The sequence below is a fragment of the Macaca nemestrina genome, chromosome 4, assembly GCF_043159975.1.
Source record: "Macaca nemestrina isolate mMacNem1 chromosome 4, mMacNem.hap1, whole genome shotgun sequence".
Taxonomy (NCBI): Eukaryota; Metazoa; Chordata; class Mammalia; order Primates; family Cercopithecidae; genus Macaca; species Macaca nemestrina.
The window spans coordinates 109,369,910-109,390,163 of NC_092128.1; the positions used below are offsets into that span (position 1 = coordinate 109,369,910).

At 40.3% G+C, this 20,254-nt stretch overlaps 1 protein-coding gene across 2 annotated transcripts in view; it reads right to left on the bottom strand.

Moving 5' to 3' along the window:
* LOC105497763 (VPS41 subunit of HOPS complex) overlaps positions 1-20,254 on the bottom strand; it is a 207,955-nt gene that overhangs the window by 172,744 nt on the left and 14,957 nt on the right. The window contains exons 1-2 of one of the 2 annotated variants that reach the window (XM_071095062.1): positions 14,723-14,786; positions 3,345-3,383 (exon numbers count right to left, since the gene is read on the bottom strand). In XM_071095062.1, coding sequence (XP_070951163.1) covers positions 3,345-3,383; positions 14,723-14,743 — 60 coding nt within the window. In that variant the 5' untranslated portion in view covers positions 14,744-14,786. Of the gene's footprint in view, positions 1-3,344; positions 3,384-14,722; positions 14,787-20,254 lie in introns of those variants that run through there. The other variant, XM_011769100.3, reaches the window with a different exon arrangement.

The following is a 20,254-nucleotide window of genomic DNA, read 5'->3' on the forward strand; positions in this document are numbered from 1 at the left end:
TAGAGCTAGTGGCGGCGGGGGTGCGGAGGTCAGGCGGGGAGAAGTGGGGGAGGAATCTCTCTAAGCCCTCAGGTTGAAGCACCAAGTTGGAAAATGAGCCACCATGACAATATCTAAAATATAAACTGAAGGTCATTAATATTTAGGAAGTGCTTCCCATGTCCTAGGCTCTATACAAGATGCTTTATGAATATTAATCATATGTAATCTTCACAGCAACCCTACAAGGCAAGCAACAAGCCCCATTTTTCACACGAGGAAACTGAAGAATACAGGAGGTAAGCGCTATGCCCAGGTCACACAAAAACCACAAGGTATGGCCAAGTGACAAATGAGGGTCCACCTCCAGTCCTTTAGCACTATCCAAAGCAGCAGGCACTGGAGGCTAGACAGCAAGACAATGGAAAGAGCCCAGAGTTGGAATCCCTTTCTCCCACTCATCAGCTGTAGGACATTAGACAATCAGGCCACATTTGGGTCTCACTTTCCTCAACCTTACAATAACTACCTTTTCCTTCCATTTCTCTCCTCAGTTTGGCCAACTCTCATTTCCTAACTTCCTAGTTTCTTTGTCCATTTCTAATATAGTTTTTAAATATCTGATTTAAGGTACTTTACTGTGGGCAGGCACGGTGGCTCACGCCTATAATCCCAACACTTTGGGAGGCCGAGGCAGGTAGATCACTTGAGGCCAGGAGTTTGACACCAGCTTGGCCAACATGGCAAAACCCTGTCTCTATTAAAGATACAAAAGTGAGCCAGGCGTGTTGGTACACACCTGTAATCACAGCTACTCAGGAGCCTGAAGCATGAGAATTGCTTGAACCTGGGAGGTCGAGGTTGCGGTGAGCTGAGATCGTGCCACTGCACCCCAGCCTGGGTGACAAAGTGAGACTTGTCTCAAAAAAGAAAACAAAACAAACAAAACAAAACAAAACAAAAAACATGTTAAGGTAGTTTATTGTATCTGCAAATGCTTGTTGATAGATATTCTACTCACGATGGAGTGTTATGTTATTGTTTTCTGCTTTCTGATTCTATTTTCTTCCTATAGCAGCTTTTTATGGATGTTACCTGTCATTTCAATTCATTTTTAAATGACGTGGATTTTCCTGGATAGCAGTACTAGATGCTACTAGGGAAGAAGGGGTGAGGCATCTGTGTGGTTTACCAGGTTTCTGCATTTTCTTTTCTAAGTGGCATCCTTTCGTGGTGAGTAGTAAGTCTCCTGATCTGATGATGTTCTTTGTCTCTGGGCACCCTTAATTTCCTCTGCTTTGTCCTTTTCTTTCACTGCCAAGCCTCTAAGGGATGCCGCCCCCAACTCTCCCAAAAGCAACACCATCCAACTCTGTCACCTAAAGTCCCATATACTTTCAAGTTCCTTTCTTTAAATTCTCCAAATCTACCAAGCCTCACATCTGTTCTCATATTTCCCCACTAAGAATGGGGCCCCCTTCTCACTAAGCATGATTTTTATGTGCATTCTGCCTTGGCTGGGTCTCAGCTGTACTCTCTTCATTTCTACCCAGTCTCCATCTGACTGTCAGCTCCAGTGTCAACTCCAGAGCCGATTCTGCTGGCTTTGGATGTTTATTTCTCCACTTGCACTGAAGTTTGTGTTACTCCCCATTTGCTAATCATACTGGAAGGCCTAGATTGTGTGTGCTTTTATTTGCTCTCCTTGTTGAGCTGTTTAGTATTTGGAGCATGTGTGGAAAGATTTAGATTTAGGTGGCTGCCAACACCCTCCTCACCTGTCATATGAAATTCCTGGACAGAGTTCCAACACTGTATGATTCCGTACCAATGATTCTAAGAACACTGGAATCTTAGTTAACCAGAGATTTCTAAAATAAGGTAACCTAAAATGCTTTTCAATACTCTATGAGAAATTAACAAATATACCCTATCTATAAGAAAACTCAGAAATGCCTTACCAGGAGCCCCACAGTAATGGAAGTCCTTATCAATGAAAATGTTAGAAACCATGACTACGCAATGACATAATATATAGCCCATGGCCCACAGGCCACAAGTGGCCTAGGATGGCTTTAAATGTGACCCAACACAAATTCATAAACTTTCTTGAAACATTGTTTGATTTTTTGTTGCAATTTTTTTTAGTTCATCAACTATTGTTAGTATATTTTATGTCTGGCCCAAGACAATTCTTCTTCTTCCAATGTGACCCAGGGAAGCCAAAAGATTGGACATCCCTGATATATAAGCTGTTCTCTACAGAAACATGCACAAGCCCAACTTTTCCTTGGAAAAGCAACAAAAATCACATAAGCTTATGCAATATCAACCCAAATGTAACAGATTATCATGGCTAGAGTCATGTCAGTGTGTATTTCCAGGTTATCACAGGTACATTTTCATTTCTCTGAGTGAAACAAAATATTAAAAGGAAAAATGTACTTCTTCTGAGTCCATCTAGAAAACTGATAAGCCAATTACATTATGCTTGGGCCAGGCACAGTGGCTCATGTCTATAATCCCAGCACTTTGGGATGCTGAGGTAGGGAGATCACCTGAGGTCAAGGGTTGGAGACCAGCCTGGCCAACATGGTGAAACCCTGTCTCTACTAAAAACACAAAAACTATCTGGGCATGGTGGCGGGCACCTGTAATCCCAGCTACTTGGGATGCTGAGGCCAAAGAATCACTTGAACCCAGGAGACGGAGGTTGAAGTGAGCTGAGACTGCACCATTGCATTCTAGCCTAGGCAACAAGAGTAAAACTCTGTCTCAAAAAAGAAGAAACAAAAAAAAAAAACTTACACTTAAACATTTCTTATGCAGACTTGAAAATAATTTTTTTAAAGTCCTTCCTTATATATTATTCTCCTTAAGAAACTATTTTTATCACAACACCCTAACAACTTTTAAGGTAGTTCCCTTTTTAAGAAGCAAACTCCAATTTCAATGATTCAAAAATTATACCAATAAACATGTCACATTCATTAAAAGAACAAAGAAAGAATAAACATCATAAAACCTACAGTGGCTATTTTTAAAAAGCAGGCAAGGGGGATGTTAAAGTGTTGAGATAAATTTCTAAAACTTTGTATCAATTTTCCCACTGCCAACATGTTTCAAGTTAAAATATTGTTCCAGATGAAAACTTTTTGTTCCTTTTCTTGTTTAATTTTTAAGCTAATCCATTTAATCTTTTTTAAGAAAACTGGCATATTAAAAGCTCTTCCCCACGGCTCAGTTACCTACGGCCCTGCTTTACACCCTCAGCCCCTGCGAATGTTGCATTTAGCAAAGCAGCGCAACTCAAGAGAACAACGTGGTGAGCTACAAATCCGAGGGCTCCTGAGTCACCACCTTACCTCAGACTCATCTGTAGATTCTTCAAGGGACCCAGTTTCCTACAAAGCACAGAAAAAGAAAATGGTCAGAAGAGATGATAAAAGAATAACAATCATTTGCAAGGGGAAAGAATCCTTGTGTTCCTATCACCACCCATCTGCCCTTTTTGGAAGAGAATCTAAAACTGTTCTTTAGAGGACCACATGCTCTTTCACGTGTCTCCTACAACTTCTCCACACCCTGGCAGGCAGATCCTGCTGCTCTCCCTCAAAGAGTTAACAGGTAAACAAATTACCCCAGGAACTTGTCATCTGAGGCCCTGGAAGACTCTCTCCCTTGTTAATAATGGAAACCCATCTGGCAAAGCAGCCTCACTAATCTCAGAAGGCAAGAGGAAACTGCCATCTCATGTTATCTACAAGCCAATTTTTATACTGAAAAGCTCTTGTGTTATTAATTATCATGCTATTAATCTGGTTGAGTTAAAATGATTGTCTTGCTAAAACAGCTTTTTAAAAAGAATCTCCTGCAGTGGTACCTATCAGACCCTGTGTAAACTAGCTGTATAATTTACATGCACTCTTTAAACCATTACCACTAAGACAAATTCCGCCATTTAACACAGTTTCCCTCTTGCTAGACAATGAATCTTGCTGCTCTGAAGGAAACAAAGCAAAAAGGGAAAAATTGACTTGATCCTGCTAATCTCTCACCTGTCCAGTGAAAGAAAGAATCTGCTGATACCATGCATCCTCAAAGAGGTCAGCAAAATGAAGATTTACTTAACGTACTTATAGATATCAATAGCAATAAAAGGTTACAACTAATATGCTGACACTGAATGTAAGCACTTTACAACAATCCATGAGATAAACAAAGAACAAGAAAAAATGGGGCAAGGACATTTTAGATATAACTAATATATTTTCAAGAAAAAAAAGAACATTTTAAGGAAGATCAGACGCATATATTACTCAATACAAGTTGGATAGCAGGATAAATGTAAATCTGGTGTTTAAAATAATTTTAATTTCATTCATTAAAAATCAGCAAGAGCCTGACAGGTGGCAGGCACCCTCCAAAGTACAGCCTGGAGGACAACACAGTCCTTGCCCTCAAAGGCCATGCGTAAAATGGGGATATGTTCCTTGTAATTAAGAATTTTATTATACTTGTATCATTAACCACAATGAATATTAGAATCTCCTCTATATCTCAATGCAGCCTGTTTAGCTTAATGTCAATCCAAGTCTCATAAAGTTCGTATTCATTTGAAGCTACAATAATCCACAGTAACATTTTTGTTCTTAGCACTACATAAAAAAACCAATTATTCCACTACATGATAGCTGTCCAGAGAGTTAATGACATGTATCATGTTCCACCTTCTAAAATGTTTCTCCTCTGCACTCACCATCACAGTTTCTGGTTTTAGTCCCCTTACTCTACTGATCCTTCTCTTGTGGACATAGTCCACTTTAACATTAACAGTCAGTATTCTGACTTCTTTACTGAACATCTATTATAAACTACTCATTATGTTCCATTCACCACCCGCAACATTATAAACTTTCCTAACACCACTGGGGTCGGAAGAGTGAGGCTTAGAGGTTAAGTTTAATGACTTCTAACATCCTTTCCATCTCTGTGAGTTGCTGAATATTATGTTATTAGCATCAGCAATACAAGGCTTTGATAACGATGCCAATAAAGTACACTTAGATTCCTATCTCCTGTATGTACAATTCTAAAAAGACATTTGAGTACTCTTTTCAGAAAAATTACATTAAACCTAAGGAAATTTTTTTTTCCTCATATAGAATCCACTCAAGTATGCACATGAGGTAAATGGGTGAATACCCCATTTATGTTCTTCATTAAAACAAAAACATTTGGGCTAGGCACGGTGGCTCACGCCTGTAATCCCAGCATTTTGGGAGGCCGAGGTGGGTGGATCACCTGAGGTAAGGAGTTTGAGACCAGATTGGCCAACATGGTGAAACCTCATCTCTAGAAAAAATAAAAAGAATATTAGCTAGGTGCGGTGGCGTACACCTGTAGTCCCAGCTACTTGGGAGGACCACTTGACCCGGAAGACTCACTTGAACCCAGCAGGTCAAGGCTGCAGTGAGCTGTGATCGCATTACTGCATTCCGACCTGAGCAACAGAGTGAGACCCTGTCTCAATTAAAACAATACAACAAAAAATCTTAAGTGAAACAACTCAGAAACAGTCAAATACTCATGTTCTTACTTATAAGTAGAAGCTAAATAATGTGTACACTTGGACAAAGAGTAGGGAATGGCCGACCATGGAGACTGGGAAGGGTAGATGATAAGAAAATTATTTAATGGATACAATATACATTATTCAGGTGATAGTGACACTAAAATCCCAGAGTTCACCACTATGCAATATATGTAACAAAATTGTACCTGTGCCCCTTAAATTTATATAAATTAAAAAAGAAAAAACACAAGTCTCCAACCAGCAATTTCAATCCAAAAACTCAAAATCAAATTACACTCTTTCTCCACACCAGAAAGCATGCAGTGCCAGAATTTGACACCTTGAGGCATGAAGATCTGAGATCCGAATCTTCAGGGAAAACTGGGCCCTGAGAGTAGCTTCTTTGGCTACGGAATTGATGGAGAACATTTACCCTAGGAAACTCTGAGACTTGCCCTCAGCACCACTGCGAACATCTCACACAGACAGGTGACCTTAAAAAAAACTTGTTTCCACAATCCTACCAAAGCAATGCATGAGTGATGTCAAGAATTAGGCTGGTCTGTTATTTTTTAGCTTTGTTCATTCATCAAGCCCTCTAATTAACGTGCTAGAGACAGAAAGGCAAACAAGAAGACATAAAGTAAATGCCCTCAGTAAGAAATCCAAGAAGGCTGAACTTCGAGAATGGTCACAATTTGTGAATGAGTCAGTGGTTTTCAAACTTTTTTTAAGCTTCATACTCTCATTTAAAGAATCTAACTTCAAATCCTGAAGATATGTTATAAAATTATGCTGTTTTCAAAGTGAAATAAGCAAAACACAAAATGACAAATATTGCACAATTCCACTTATATAACACAGAAATAAAACAGAGGTTACCAAAGGCAGAGGGAGGATGTGTTGGGGAGTTATTGTTAAATGGGTACAGAGTTTCAGTTTGTGAGGACTAAAAGTTCTAGAGAGGCAGAGTGGCTGTCTTAGCACATTTGCGTTGCTCTAAAAGGAACACCTAATTAAGGCTGGTTAATTTATAAAGAAAAGAGTGTTATTTGGCTCATGGTTCTGCAGTCTGTACCAGAAGCATGGCACCAGCATCTGCTTCTGATGAGGGCCTCAGGCTGCTTCTACTCATGGCAGTAGGTTGAAGGGTAGCTGGCATATGCAGAGATCAAATGGCAAGACAGGAAGCAAAAGAGGGCAATGGGGAGGTGCCAGGCTCTTTTTAACAACCATCTCTCGTGGGAACTCAGAGAGAGAACTAACTGTCTCAATGATGGGACCAAGCCATCATGAGAGATCTGCCCCCATGGCTCAAACACCGCCCACCTCTAATACTGGGGGGGACATGAGATTTTAGGTGGACAAACATCAAAACGACAGCAGTGGTGATGGTTGCACAACAATGTGAGTATATTTAATGTCACTGAATCATACACTTAAAAATGATTAAGGCGGGGGTGGCTCACGCCTGTAATCCCAGCACTTGGGGAGGCTGAGGCAAGAGGGCTGCTTAAGGCCAGGGAATCTGAGACCAGCGTGGGCAACATAGAAAGATCCTGTCTCTACAAAAAAATGTTTTCAACTTTTTTAATGGTTAAAATGGTAATTTTATGCTATGAATATTTTACTACAATTAAAAAAAAAAAAAAGTGCTGTTCTGATCAAAGCAAAAGTGATAGGCTGGAAGATACCCAGTGATACAAATGTCTAGCTGGGCCAATTCTGGGTAACAGATTGACAGCTATACTCAGAAACATTTCACTTTACCTTTCTTTTGCCAACCAATCCCTTAAGCCCAATCACCTACCCAAACAGCTTTACCTAATGATTTCTGTGCCTTGACATGTGGCCTAATATACTCATCACCTGCCATCAGGATTATCTTCCCAAAGCACAGACCAAATGGCCACTGCCCTCCTCAAACAACCCTCAGTAGTGCCCCAGCCTGAAGAATAGCTTTCAGATTCCCCAGCAGTCAAAGTCCTTCTCAGTCTGGCCCCCAACAGACCCTTAGCCTCACTCCCCACTTTCTCCACAAACCTGAGACCCTCCAGCCACACTGGAGGACCCCTCACCGAGACACTGCTTGTATCTCTATGCCACAAGTGGCAAATCAGTGGCCTGGGGTCTGGATATGGCCTGCAGGTGTTTTGTTTGGCCTGGATGGTGTTTTTAAAAAAGCTTCCATATAAAAACCTGTACTTCTGACTGTATGTCTACATAGGATCCACAGTTCCACATAACATACACCCAGGACAGAATGCACTTCACCACCCCCACCACTCCCAGTTTCCAACACCAAGGCACTCCTGCTCATGTGCACCACCACCTGCCTGCCTGAGTTTGTGCTGCTTGCTCTTTACTTTCCTCATGTCATTCCCTCCATTTAGAAGGCCCCTGGCCCCATCCTGCACTCATCCTGATGGAATGCTCTACAGGCTCAGTGGACCTCTCGGGGATACCCCAGGGAGGGGTTGCCAGGCACTCAGCCTGAGGACCTTCACTCTCTCTTCAACATCTTGGTTTTTACATTTCTTCCCATGCCCCTCAGTTAGCACCTAATATTAAATGCCTTGTCCTACTAGTTCTCATTACATATATGCTGTGGATAAACCCAAAGGCTTTGCCCTCTTTGTCTCCCAATATCCTACTGGAAAAACATGTTGCTGGTGATGATGATGAGATAAGCTGCCAATCTAGAACAATCTTCTTCCTCCTCCATATATTGCCTTTCCCTTATGAGCAATAACAAGCATATTTTCTCCAGATTCACATCTGATTAGCTTATGAACTGTAGGACAGTTACAGAAAGGGAACTGCAGGAAAGTAGCATCAAACAAGGATGCAGCAATTCCAATAATTACTTAAGCTCCTAGAAGACTTCTCTAATATAGGCTTTTAACCAACCCCCACCCCTAATCCTCCCATCAGCACAGAACCCTATGACAGTGGCCTGGGAGAAGGCTTGGCCCAGCTGGCCTCAGAGGTCAGGAGTGGTGAAAAGGAAGACTGTCAGCCCAGGAAAGAGGATCCAGGACTTGCCTGGGTTGTGAAGTCCTCAGAATTGTAAGTGCCCACGTACTGTCGGGAAAGAAAAACAGAATTTGGGGGAGAAATGGTAGGCTGGGGCCTGAGGAAGGCCACTCCAAACTTTGCAGGAGGGCTCACATGGCTCTGTGTTGCAGGAAAAAAACGAGCAGAGACCAGGCTCCAAGAAATCATCTATCTCCATCTATGCCTGAAGGTACGTGTGAACACTCACTGAGGTACTGCCACCTTCTCTCTCTTTCCAACAAACTGTGTGCCCTAGCTGAGCATAATAAGAAAGGGAGTTCTGATATAGGCACTGTCTGATACAGGCAGAGGAAGGAGGAAATATTTTGTGTGGTACGTACGTGATATCTCTGTTGTCACAGAGCTTCAATTTCAAAAACCTCAAAGGAGTTGTGGCCAGTTTTAGATACTCAGGGACTACACTGGTGGAGTAGGAAAGATGAGGACTCAGGTTACCAAGCCCACTCCACCCACTGGGCTCAGCTACTGCACTCATGTTATTCTGCAAATGAAGAAAAACCTTGATGTCTGCCCCAGCGTGGAAAAAAGGACAAACCTGGCGACCCGATGATCCAGTCCCAAATCTGGCTTTGCATCAGAATCATCAAAACTCAGTTTGGGGAGTTAGCTAATACCCACTAATACACTCCATCTTCACAGATTCTGATTCAGTAGGTTTAAAATAAGAGCCTGGAATCACAAGTGGTTTTTAACAACAACAAAAACAAAAAAAACCATAAGGAGGCCCAGGCATCAAGAAGATACAGAGGCAACAGGGGACTGCACAGCCATGAATGGGAAGTAGCATGAGACACAGAAGCCCCTGATCTGATGAGTGTCCTCTCTCCAAGGTGTTAATGTGGGTGTGGGTGAGGCTACTAATAATCAACTAGTGAACTGGCCTCTAGCCGACCAACTCAGGTGAAAATAAGTGGAAAAACTAATAAAGCAATCCACAAGTAAAGCAAAACTAATTTGTGACTGCATTTTAGTTACATGATGGGAGAGTGCGCCCTCTAAAAATCTGTCTGATTCTATACTTTTAAAACTTCTTGTTTGGTTTTATTTTTCCTTTAGTTAGTAGTAACGCTGCCTTTAAAATATCTATCTTAGCCAAACTGTAAGAAAAAGAATTGGGCGTACGTAAGCCAAGTCCAGGTTTCGATGATTAACCTCTGTCTTATTTATACGACCATTTCAACCTATCCAGTTTTACATAGTTTATACTCACAAAAGTTTTGACATACTTCATACTCACCAAAGTTTGAGAGAGTAAAATTTCCAGTTTACAGGCAAGAAAATTGAGGCACGCAAAATTGTATTGATTTGATTTTTATTGTAACATAATCACACAGGGATATACATGACAAATGTGACATCTAATAATCCATAAGTAATCTACAATAAGGACAGAAATCCCCTAATTTCTAAAATGCAGAAGGAGAATTCAAAGTAGAAACTTTCCTACGTGGTTAAGAAATAGATGGTCTAATCGTGGAAATACTTTAATGGACCAGGCAGGGTCCAGGCTGGTTGAGTAGGAAAGATCAAAGGATACCTGGGGAGCAGGCAAGAGTAAAGAAAGTATAGAATGTAATCCACATTATAGGAGAGATGTAATCCACATTACATCTGAATTAATAACTTACAAAAGGTTCAAGTAAGATAAAATAATTTCATGCAAATCCTACTAATTTACAATTTGACAATTTGAAATGCTATTTTCCCCTTAATAAATTCATTTAAACACTTTAGTAAACACTTAGTACCTAGAAAGCACTAGCCCTGTGGAAGATACAGACATGAGTAAGTTCTTGTTCTTATTCTTGAAGACTCAGCAATCTCTAGGAGAGATAAGACAAATACACAAACAACCAGACTTCAAGCAGAATGTTATTCATAAGAAAGATATGGACAAATACTGTTGGGCATCTGTGATTATGAAGGTCAACTATAAATCATTTTGGAGCTAAGTAAAACTGCTGGTTAGAAGATTTCCAGGCAGAATGCAGGGTATTCGTTTTTTCTGTAAACTATAAAATATATATGTAGTTACTTTTGACAACTACCTTTACCATATTAGGCAAAAGCAAGGATTTCCCAAAGACTTATAAAAAAATGTTCATTCATATCTAAAAAGTGTTTTTAGTTTTAGATCCTCTGAGCTGTTTTATATCACAATAACTCAGTGCAGATGTCACTATTTTGGTTCTTCTGAAAATGAAGGGGGAGGGGAGCAATCATGAGAGAAACACCACCACTCAGGAAAGATAATGTGGAGACGTTTAGTTTTGTGTTGCTAATTCTGGAGATCACTGGCATTCATGATACATGATACCAAGAAAAAAAATTATGTCAAGTTTTCTAAAAAGTTCAATAGAACAGTTTATTTTCTCCTTTTTTTTTTTTTTTTCTTTTTGAGATGGAGTCTCCCTCTTGTCACCCAGGCTGAATGAAGTGCAATGGCACAATCTCGGCTCACTGCAACCTCTGCCTACTGGGTTCTCTAAGTGATTCTCCTGCCTCAGCCTGCCGAGTAGCTGTGATTATAGGCGCCCACCACCACTGCCTGGCTAATTTTTTTGTATTTTTAGTAGCAACAGGGTTTCACCATGTTGGCCAGTCTGGTCTCGAACTCCTGACCTCAGGTGATCCACCCACCTTGGCTTCCCAAAGCGCTGGGATTACAGGCCTGAGCCACCGCACCGCACCCAGCCCAGCCCAATTTTCTCCATTTTTATACACTTTTAGCTTTTTAAAAAATGATATAATAAAGCCCTACTACCGCCATCAGATTTCAATGGCTTCCTACTGTCAAATGCAAAAAAAACAAAAAACAAAAAACAAAAAACAGAGAAAAGCTTAACCATTTTTAATCTATAAAAGATAAGATTAGGTAAAATTACTAGCTTTCTTTAAAAAAAAAGAACTTAACAATTTGTAAATGTTTGTTTCTTTCGGCCATTTACAATAGACTGCTGGGGGGGATTTTTTGTTTTGTTTTGTTTTGAAACAGGGTCTTGCTCTGTTGCCCAGGCTGGAGTGCAGTGACACAATCATGGCTCACTGCTACCTCAACTTCCTTGACTCAAGCAATCCTCCCACCTCAGCCTCCCAAGTAGCTGGGACTACAGGCATACACCACCATGCCTCGCTAATTTTTGTAATTTTTGTAGAGACAAGATTTTGCTATGTTGCCCAGGCTTGTCTTGAACTCCTGGGCTCAAACAATCGCCCCACTTCGGCCTCCCAGAGCGCTGGGATTACAGGGATGGGCCATTGTGCCTGGCCCACCACTGGTCTTTTTAAGAAAGATATTCACACCATTGGAGAGGAGAATGCCCATTCCAACTATATATTAGGCTGTTAAAGTATCAAAGGTGGAATGATGGCTTGAGGGAAAATCATTAAAATGAAAAGGGCTAATGCTACTTTACAAACTAAAAAATAACAATTTAGATTGAGGTTCCTACATATATTTTTAAAAGGTAGGATATTCTAATGAAAAGTCATGAGCTTTGGAGACAGAGGACTGGAGATTTATATTATAGATACAAGCCTGAGCACGTTACTCAAGTTGCCTGAATTTCAATTTGCTTATCAGTAAAAGTCAATCATTTAACACATTTTATTAAGTACCAAGCAATATTCTAGGTATTGGACATACAACAGTGAATAAATCCTTGTCATGATGTTCCAAGCTCTGTGGTGAGAGGTACACAGCAATATACAGGGGAAAAAAAAACAACAAATTTTAAAATACAGTATGTCAAACGGTGATGCACATTATAGAGAAAAATAATGCAGGAATGTTTCAAAGCATGGTGAGGGAAGGTCGCAATGGAAAAGAACACTTGGACAAAGACATGAAGGAAATGAGGAATTAAGCCTGTAAACGTCAGCGTTCCTCAAAAAGAAACAGCATGAGCAAAGTCCCTGAGGTAGGACCTGCCTGGCTTTTTGAAGAATAAGAAAGCCAGTACAGTCGATGCAGAATCACAGAAGGGTAGTTGGACAAACGAGGTCAAGAAAAGGGGGCTAGAGGCAGCTGGGTCAAGGTCCTGTGGGGCAACCAGGCTACTGTAATGGCTGTGGCTTTTCCTCTGAATAAGATTAGAAGCCACTAGAAAGTCTGGAACATCAAAGGTGTTTCACCCATGTATAAGAATAAACATTTACGGCCGGGCGCGGTGGCTCAAGCCTGTAATCCCAGCACTTTGGGAGGCCGAGACGGGCGGATCACGAGGTCAGGAGATCGAGACCATCCTGGCTAACACAATGAAACCCCGTCTCTACTAAAAATACAAAAAAATTAGCCGGGTGAGGTGGCGGGCGCCTGTAGTCCCAGCTACTCGGGAGGCTGAGGCAGGAGAATGGCGTAAACCCGGGAGGCGGAGCTTGCAGTGAGCCGAGATAGCGCCACTGCACTCCAGCCTGGGCGACAGAGCGAGACTCCGTCTCAAAAAAAAAAAAAAAAAAAAAAAAAAAAGAATAAACATTTACCTCACAGAATTCTTTTAGAAGACCAAATGCAATATGGAAGGGTCTTAAAACTAGAAAATAATGTACAAATGTGAAACATTATTATATCCCTAACTTTGTATGCGTCATTTTTACATCCAACAACTTTGTCAAATTCTTCTTCGGCACTAAACAGTGGTAAATATTTCACAGGTTTTTTTCAAGGGAAGAAAAAACACTGGTTTTTCTAAGAGCAACTCTCTCCATTTTTATTATACTATATCTAAGAACATATGAAACTCAGTTTTTTGCTTTTAAATCAAACCATGAAACAAACATTTCAACATGAAATAGATGCACAATGTGAAAAACAATCTCGCCCTTATTCAAACGAGCAATGGCAGTCATGAAATGATACGTTCTTATGGAGCGTTTTCCTTTTAATTGCCAGAATGGAAATGTGAGGTTCTAGTGTTAGATAAGAGATTTTGTTATCTTGTTATCACAAGGACCAGCCAAACCAAATTTCATCCTAGTGAAATGTCTCAATTATTGGCATATGTAAAACATATACAGAGCAAATTTTCACTATGAAGTAAAAACAAATGAAGTATGTTGAAAATAGTAAAAATTATTGAACTAGGTAAATGTCTTACGACACTAAACAGCCCATCAAGTCACTGTTTAGAGACAATCACTGCTAACAGCCCTGTTAACTTGTGAGGAAAAACAGTATCCAACTGAAATAACACTGGAAAAGGAAACTCAGGTTATCTCCCCCAAGTTCTAGCCTCTCTTTTGGTCTGCTTCACTTTTTTGTCTTTTTTATTTTACTTCGTCATTTCATAAAACGTGGGATTACCACTACCGCTATATGAAAATAATCCGTATTCCCATCACTAATTTCTACGCTAAAACTCCAGTGCCACATTGCCAGTTGTTGACTGGATACTGCCAGCCACAAATAATCCCATTTAACTTTTACTGAGCCCAATAGTTCTAAGCACTCTAACTTTGTGTATAAACGCTCTCCATCTTAAACCACACTCTGAGGACGGTCCTATTATTATCCCCATCTTACACTAGAAAGTTAAATCAGTAGCTCAAAGTAACACATTGAGTAAGAAAAGGAACCAGCACTTGGACCCCAGGCATTTTTGCTCCAGAACCGATGCACTTAATCCCTGCTGCACCGCAACAGTGCTCCAGTTCTGTACCTAAATCCGATACAAAACAAAACTCATCGTCTACTCTCTCCTAGTTCTTACTGTCCTACTTCAAGTGGAAAGCAACGTAAATTTCAGTCACCTGGCCTCTCTTCCGCCTCCCACAGGCAGTCAGTCCCTGGGGTAGCCTGGCCTGCCTTCATGCCAAAATTTCACTGGGCAAAGGGCACAGGGATGGGGCCCGAGGAAAGGCCGCCTCCCGAAGGCGGGGTGTGTCGGTGCGCTTTCCCCAGGTGCCCTCCCGGGGCTGGCATCCTCTCTGCTCTCCGAAAGCAACTTTCACCGTCCCATCCCGCCCTGCCGCGGGCCTGCGTTGCCCTCTTCCAGCAGCTCCGCACCTCCACCCACTCCACTCCACCCTCCCCAAACAGCCCACCCTAGTCTCCATATCCCTGTGCCCTCAACTACCAACTGCACCCTTTACCTGCTCCTCTGCTTCCGCCATGGCGCGACCGGAGAATCACATGACACACCCGGAAATGAGAGGAAACCAGACCCTGGGCCCGGGGCCTTCTGGGAAATGTAGTTTTAGCTTCATCTGAGCCTGGAAATCTCTTCTAGGGGACGGACCTCTTGGGGCTCATTTCTGCTGCCAATTCTCCAAACTCAATGGAGTTCTGCTTTGAAGAATCTGAACATAACCATTGCTAATACTATAGCTTATTTTATTGTTGTTCTTGTTTCTGTAGTTATTCTAGTGTTTATTAAGGACTTAACTATATCACGCCCTGGGTTTATAGCTTTGCATAAATTATCTCATTTAATCCTCACAGCAATTCCTACCATCATCACCATTTATAGGGGAGAATACCGTAGCTCAGAGGTCATGCAGCTATTAAGAAGCAGAACTAGTAACAGAATTCAGCCCTGTCTGATGCCAAAGTCTCTGTGATTGCCAAATGCTGCTTACTCTAAAAGTGTTCTTATCCTTTTTTTCTCTCTCTCTTTTTTAAGTACATTCAGTGAATATAAAGCAGACTTTGCAGTGGAGAGCCAGAGAAAATTTATACACCAACAAATAATATTATTATTTTTGCTTGCTACTTTAAGTTGTCTTCTCCTGTCATATGAACATTGATTTTAAAAAAGAATCTCTATTGTTTAATAAATTAAATGTTAAACTTTTGTTGAGGATATTCAATAGGTAAATGTTCAAGTGGAGACACAATATGAAGTTGTCTTTGGTCCAAATCTGCACAACCACTGTATTCCAGCCTTCAGAATGAGTGATCCTCTCTCCATGTTTCTGAACATTATGAATTCTTCTTCTTAATCCTCAGGAATCTGCAGCACCTTATCCAAAGACAGACATTTAAAAATTTCCATTCACTGGAGTAGCTAGTGACCAGAAGAGGGCATCGCAAATGGCAGCATGTGGTGGTTGCCTCAGTACATTTTTGACTCCCTGTGCCTCATTGAGTCTGACCCAGTAGGAAGTCATGGACTCAGTACTCTGTCTGTAGCTTGCTCAACCCATGATTCCTCAGTTGCCCAGAAGCCAAGGTGACATCATCTCTGAGACACCTATCTTCTCCCCAGGGCCTAAACAGCCTTACCTCCATCTTCTTCCTCCAAGCCTTGCTGGGGTTCCTCTTCCAGTGGGCTAATCACTCAGCCAACAGGATAGACCACCCTGGGGCATTTAAATGTCTATAAGCAGCCAGGTGTAGTGGCTTTCACCTGTAATCCCAGCACTTTGGGAGGTCAAGGCAGTCAGATTTCATGAACTCAAGAGTTTGAGACCATCCTGGACAACATGGCAAAACCCTGTCTCTGCAAAAAATACCAAAAGTTAGTCGGGCATAATGGTGTGTGCCTGTAGTCCCAGCTACTCAGGAGGCTGAGGTGGGGGTTAAGGCTGCAGTGAGCCTTGATGGTGCCACTCCAGCCTGGGCAATGAAGTGAGACCCTATCTGAAAAAAAAAAAAAGAAAGAAAAAGAAAAAAGAAATCCATAAGCAATCACCCAATGTCCTAAGTATAAACCTAGGGAAAGTATAAACCTAACCCAAGAGTTTCTGAAATATCTTGCAAAGCAGTCCAGGGTCAAACATTGCTCATGGTGAACTCCAGATCCCAGAAAGACTTTAATACAGATCAAAGAGACTGTGGAAGCTCTCAGTCCAGTATCCATGGGAAAGAGAGATAAAATGAGATCTTCTACTTTTCTGATTTTCCTCACAAACTCCAATTTTCTCTTTCCCATTATGAGTGACAGGACTACAGCCTCTCCAACTTGGCAATCTCCTCTTCTATGGTGAACAGATGAGATTGGGATGAAGAAGGAAAACAGAGGATTATTGCCACTGTCTTACCCACAAGGGCATTTTTGTTTTATGGTTCCATTTTATTTCAGTGAGAAGTCAAGCCGCCCAAGCAAGCAAAGCTGAAGGCCATTCACTCTGGGCCTTCCTGGCCTTTCTACTTTTCCGGAATGAGAATGTTTATTCTCTTTCTCTTTCTCAAAAAGGGTGTTATGGGTCTTATTAAAGATATAGCCAAAGTTTACAGATTTTTCTCTGCTCATTTAACCATAGAAACTCTCAATTCCCCAAGCTTGTTCCGCATTCAGTATACTCTGTTGATTACAATAAAATATTATCAGCCTCTTTCCTTTTGGAGAGACTGGAAAAGGGAAGAGACACAGGTATGGAAAGCTGGATTAGAGGAAGAAACCTACTATGAACTAGCAGGTTCATGATGGGCCAGTGGACAGGATGAAATTCACATGTGACTCCAAACCCCATTTTCTCATGTGAAGTGAGAGTTTGAGACTCTCTTATCTAGGTGGTCTTGTACTCTCCAACTACTCTAAGTGTAGTCCAAAGACTACCTAGGAGCTTGTTAAAAATGAAGAATTTGGAGCCCTTTGAAAGACTTGTTTAACCACAATCTAGATTTTAATAATATCCCTCAGTCATATGCATATACTTTAAAGTTTGAGGAGTACTCAGCCTAACTGGCACTGAATCTGTGTCAAATCACCTGCTTTTTTTCTTGCACATAATCAATCCACCCTCTCCCAGCTTCAAGATATGGAGGTAAAGGGCTGGGCGCAGTGACTCACGCCTGTAATCCCAGCACTCTGGGAGGCCAAGGCAGGTGGATCCCCTGAGGTCAAGAGATTGAGACCATCCTGGTCAACATAGTGAAACCCCCTCTCTACTAAAAATACAAAAATCAGCCGGTTATGGTGGCGCACTCCTGTAGTCCCAGCTACTTGGGAGGCTGAGGCAGGAGAATCACTCAAACCCGGGAGGCAGAGGTTGCAGTGAGCCCACGCCACTACACTCCAGCCTGGTGATAGAGCAAGACTCTTTCTCAAACAAACAAACAAAGCAAAACAAAACAAAAAATATATGGAGGTAAAAGTAAGATTCAACTTCTCATTCTCAGTCTATAGGACCTAAAATTGTTAATAGACTTCGGAAAACAGACCTAAGACCTTATATTTGTAGAGTGGCTCACTGGTTTCAAGGATCTGTATCATATGCTTGTTTCGTAGGTCTGAAACAGTTTACTAACTCAAATTATAGCCATTTTATTCATGACAATAGCATTATTTCATTGCTTAAACAATATGAATGGCTTCTATATTTTCCATTATTAAATAGCATTTATAAATTCAGGAAACTTGAAAAATCAGCAGAGTGGAAAGAGAAAGTTAAAATAATTCACTCTTATGCCCTTGCTAATTAGGGGATGCGTTGTAGATTATTTTCCCAATCTTCAGCTTCCATTCCTTCTTAGATTGCTACCTTTCTCAATCTAAAAGTCTGACAGCTAATGACAAGCAAATTTACACCACATTACACTACTAACTCCAAGCTATAATCTTAGCCTTTATTTAATTAACTGTACCAAATAGCTAAAAGAATATTGATGATATCTTTAGCAAATTTGGACTGTCTCAGCTTATTTTGCAGTTTAGTTTTTCCAAAACTGTACCCACTGAAACCTGTTACCTTCTAATATTCTAAATGTCATTTTAAGACATAGTTTATTGGAAATTTCCCTGAGCAACCACATTAGATTTTTTTAAATTACATTTTTCTAATTACAAAAGTACTATGTGTTCATGATAGATAACTGGAAAAATACAATAAATTATAAAATAAAATTCTAAAACCACTCATGATTTCTCCACTTAGATTATGATTGTTTGATATATTCCTTTCTTTTTTCTTCTCTTCTTCCTCTCTCTCTCTTCCTCCTTTCCCTTCTCTCTTTCTCTCTCTGTATTTATTTAAAAACTTTTTCCAGCAAAGATCATATTACCAAGTTTTGTCATTTACTTTTTTTACTTAGTCATATTTCAAGATTGTTTCCCAATAACATTGCAAAATATTCTTCTAAAACGTGATTTTAATAAAACATGATTTTGCCTTATAATTCCGTCCTATGAAAAGTAATGTATATAATCATTATATTTTGTTGCATACTTTAAGTACATCTAATTAACATACCTGTGCATAATTTTAGAAAATGCTGTAATACAAGATGGTATCAACTGTAGAAATAAAAACCATTCAAGTGAGAAATGCCATTGAGGATTTATTCAGAGCTTGCTCTAGAAAGGGAGTCAGCCACCAGCACTTGCGCTGTGGCAGAGACTCAAAGACAGGCACAAGAGTGGAAAGCTGGAAAAAGGGAAGGCTTCAGGTGGGCCCTGGTTGGAAGCTGTTGGCATGAGAAAGCTGCAGGTGGGCTAACTAGAAGTGGGGCAACCTACGTAATTGGTTAGGGGTGGATATTTGGTTTTCTCTGGTTGGCGTTAGTTGGAAGTTGGGGTAAAAATTAAGGAAGTTGTTAACTACCAATAAAGTCCTGGTCATTTTAGGCTGATTGTTTCAGAGGTTACAGTTAAGGTTCCTGGATTGTTACTAGAGATGGCAGTTTGACTATCAGGCTAGATTCCTGGGTTGTCTATTGTAGACAATGGCTTGGTTTCCTGGGCAATTGCTGCAGCTTGCTCCAGACTGTGTGTCTGGGTTCTATTTTAATATATGGTCTGGCCATTGTCCCTTTATATATTCAATCTCTCACAATTTATTCTCCCTTAAGCTATATATGAGAGCTCTAAACCCTCCTACCATCAAACATTAGATATTATCATTTCTTACACATTTTGTCAGTTTAGCTGGGGAAAATCGTATTAATATTTTAATTTTTGTTTTAACTTATATTTCTTTGATTTCTGATGAGTTGATGTTTTTCATAAATTTACTGGCCATTTTCAACTTTCTTCTATCCTTTCTACTCTTGTTCTTTACCCATCTCTTGTGGGAAAGTTGATCTTTTCCCTATTTGGCTTGTAAAAGAAGTGTTCAGTAGGTATTTGATTATTTGGTTTTGAAGCTAAGAGGAGTCTGGTGCTGGAGATAAATAATCTGAGATCTTCAACATATATTAGGTTGACACAAAAGTAATTGCAGCTTTTGCCATTACTTTTAATTGATATTTGAGGCATAGTATTGTGTAGTATTACAACCTAAGAGAGAATCTTTGGAAATATACAGATTTGAGGGAACATTGAAGGGGTAAAGTTTAGACTCACTGTGGTGGTTCTCATGCTAGACTCTTGTGAAATTAGTGTGCCTTGATTTGCATCAAGGGGTTTTATTGGTAAAATCAAATAGTCACTTTATTTTCCCAATCCACAGAAAGAAATCAATTGATTAATGGGTAAAATATTTTATTTAGGGTTTTCACATATGCTTTCTTGAAATCTTTGATTTTTTGCTCTTGTTTAGCTATAAACAAGCACTGAGACATAAAAATACATAAAAATAGTAAACAAATCCCAACAAAAAAAATCAGAAAGAAACTATAAAGCTTGCTTTGACAACGTCTTACTTTTAAACATGTACCAGGCACCTAGCACAGTGTATGTGCATAATAGGGTCACTATAATTATTTGTTGACTGAATCAATTAATTAATTGAACATCTTTCCAT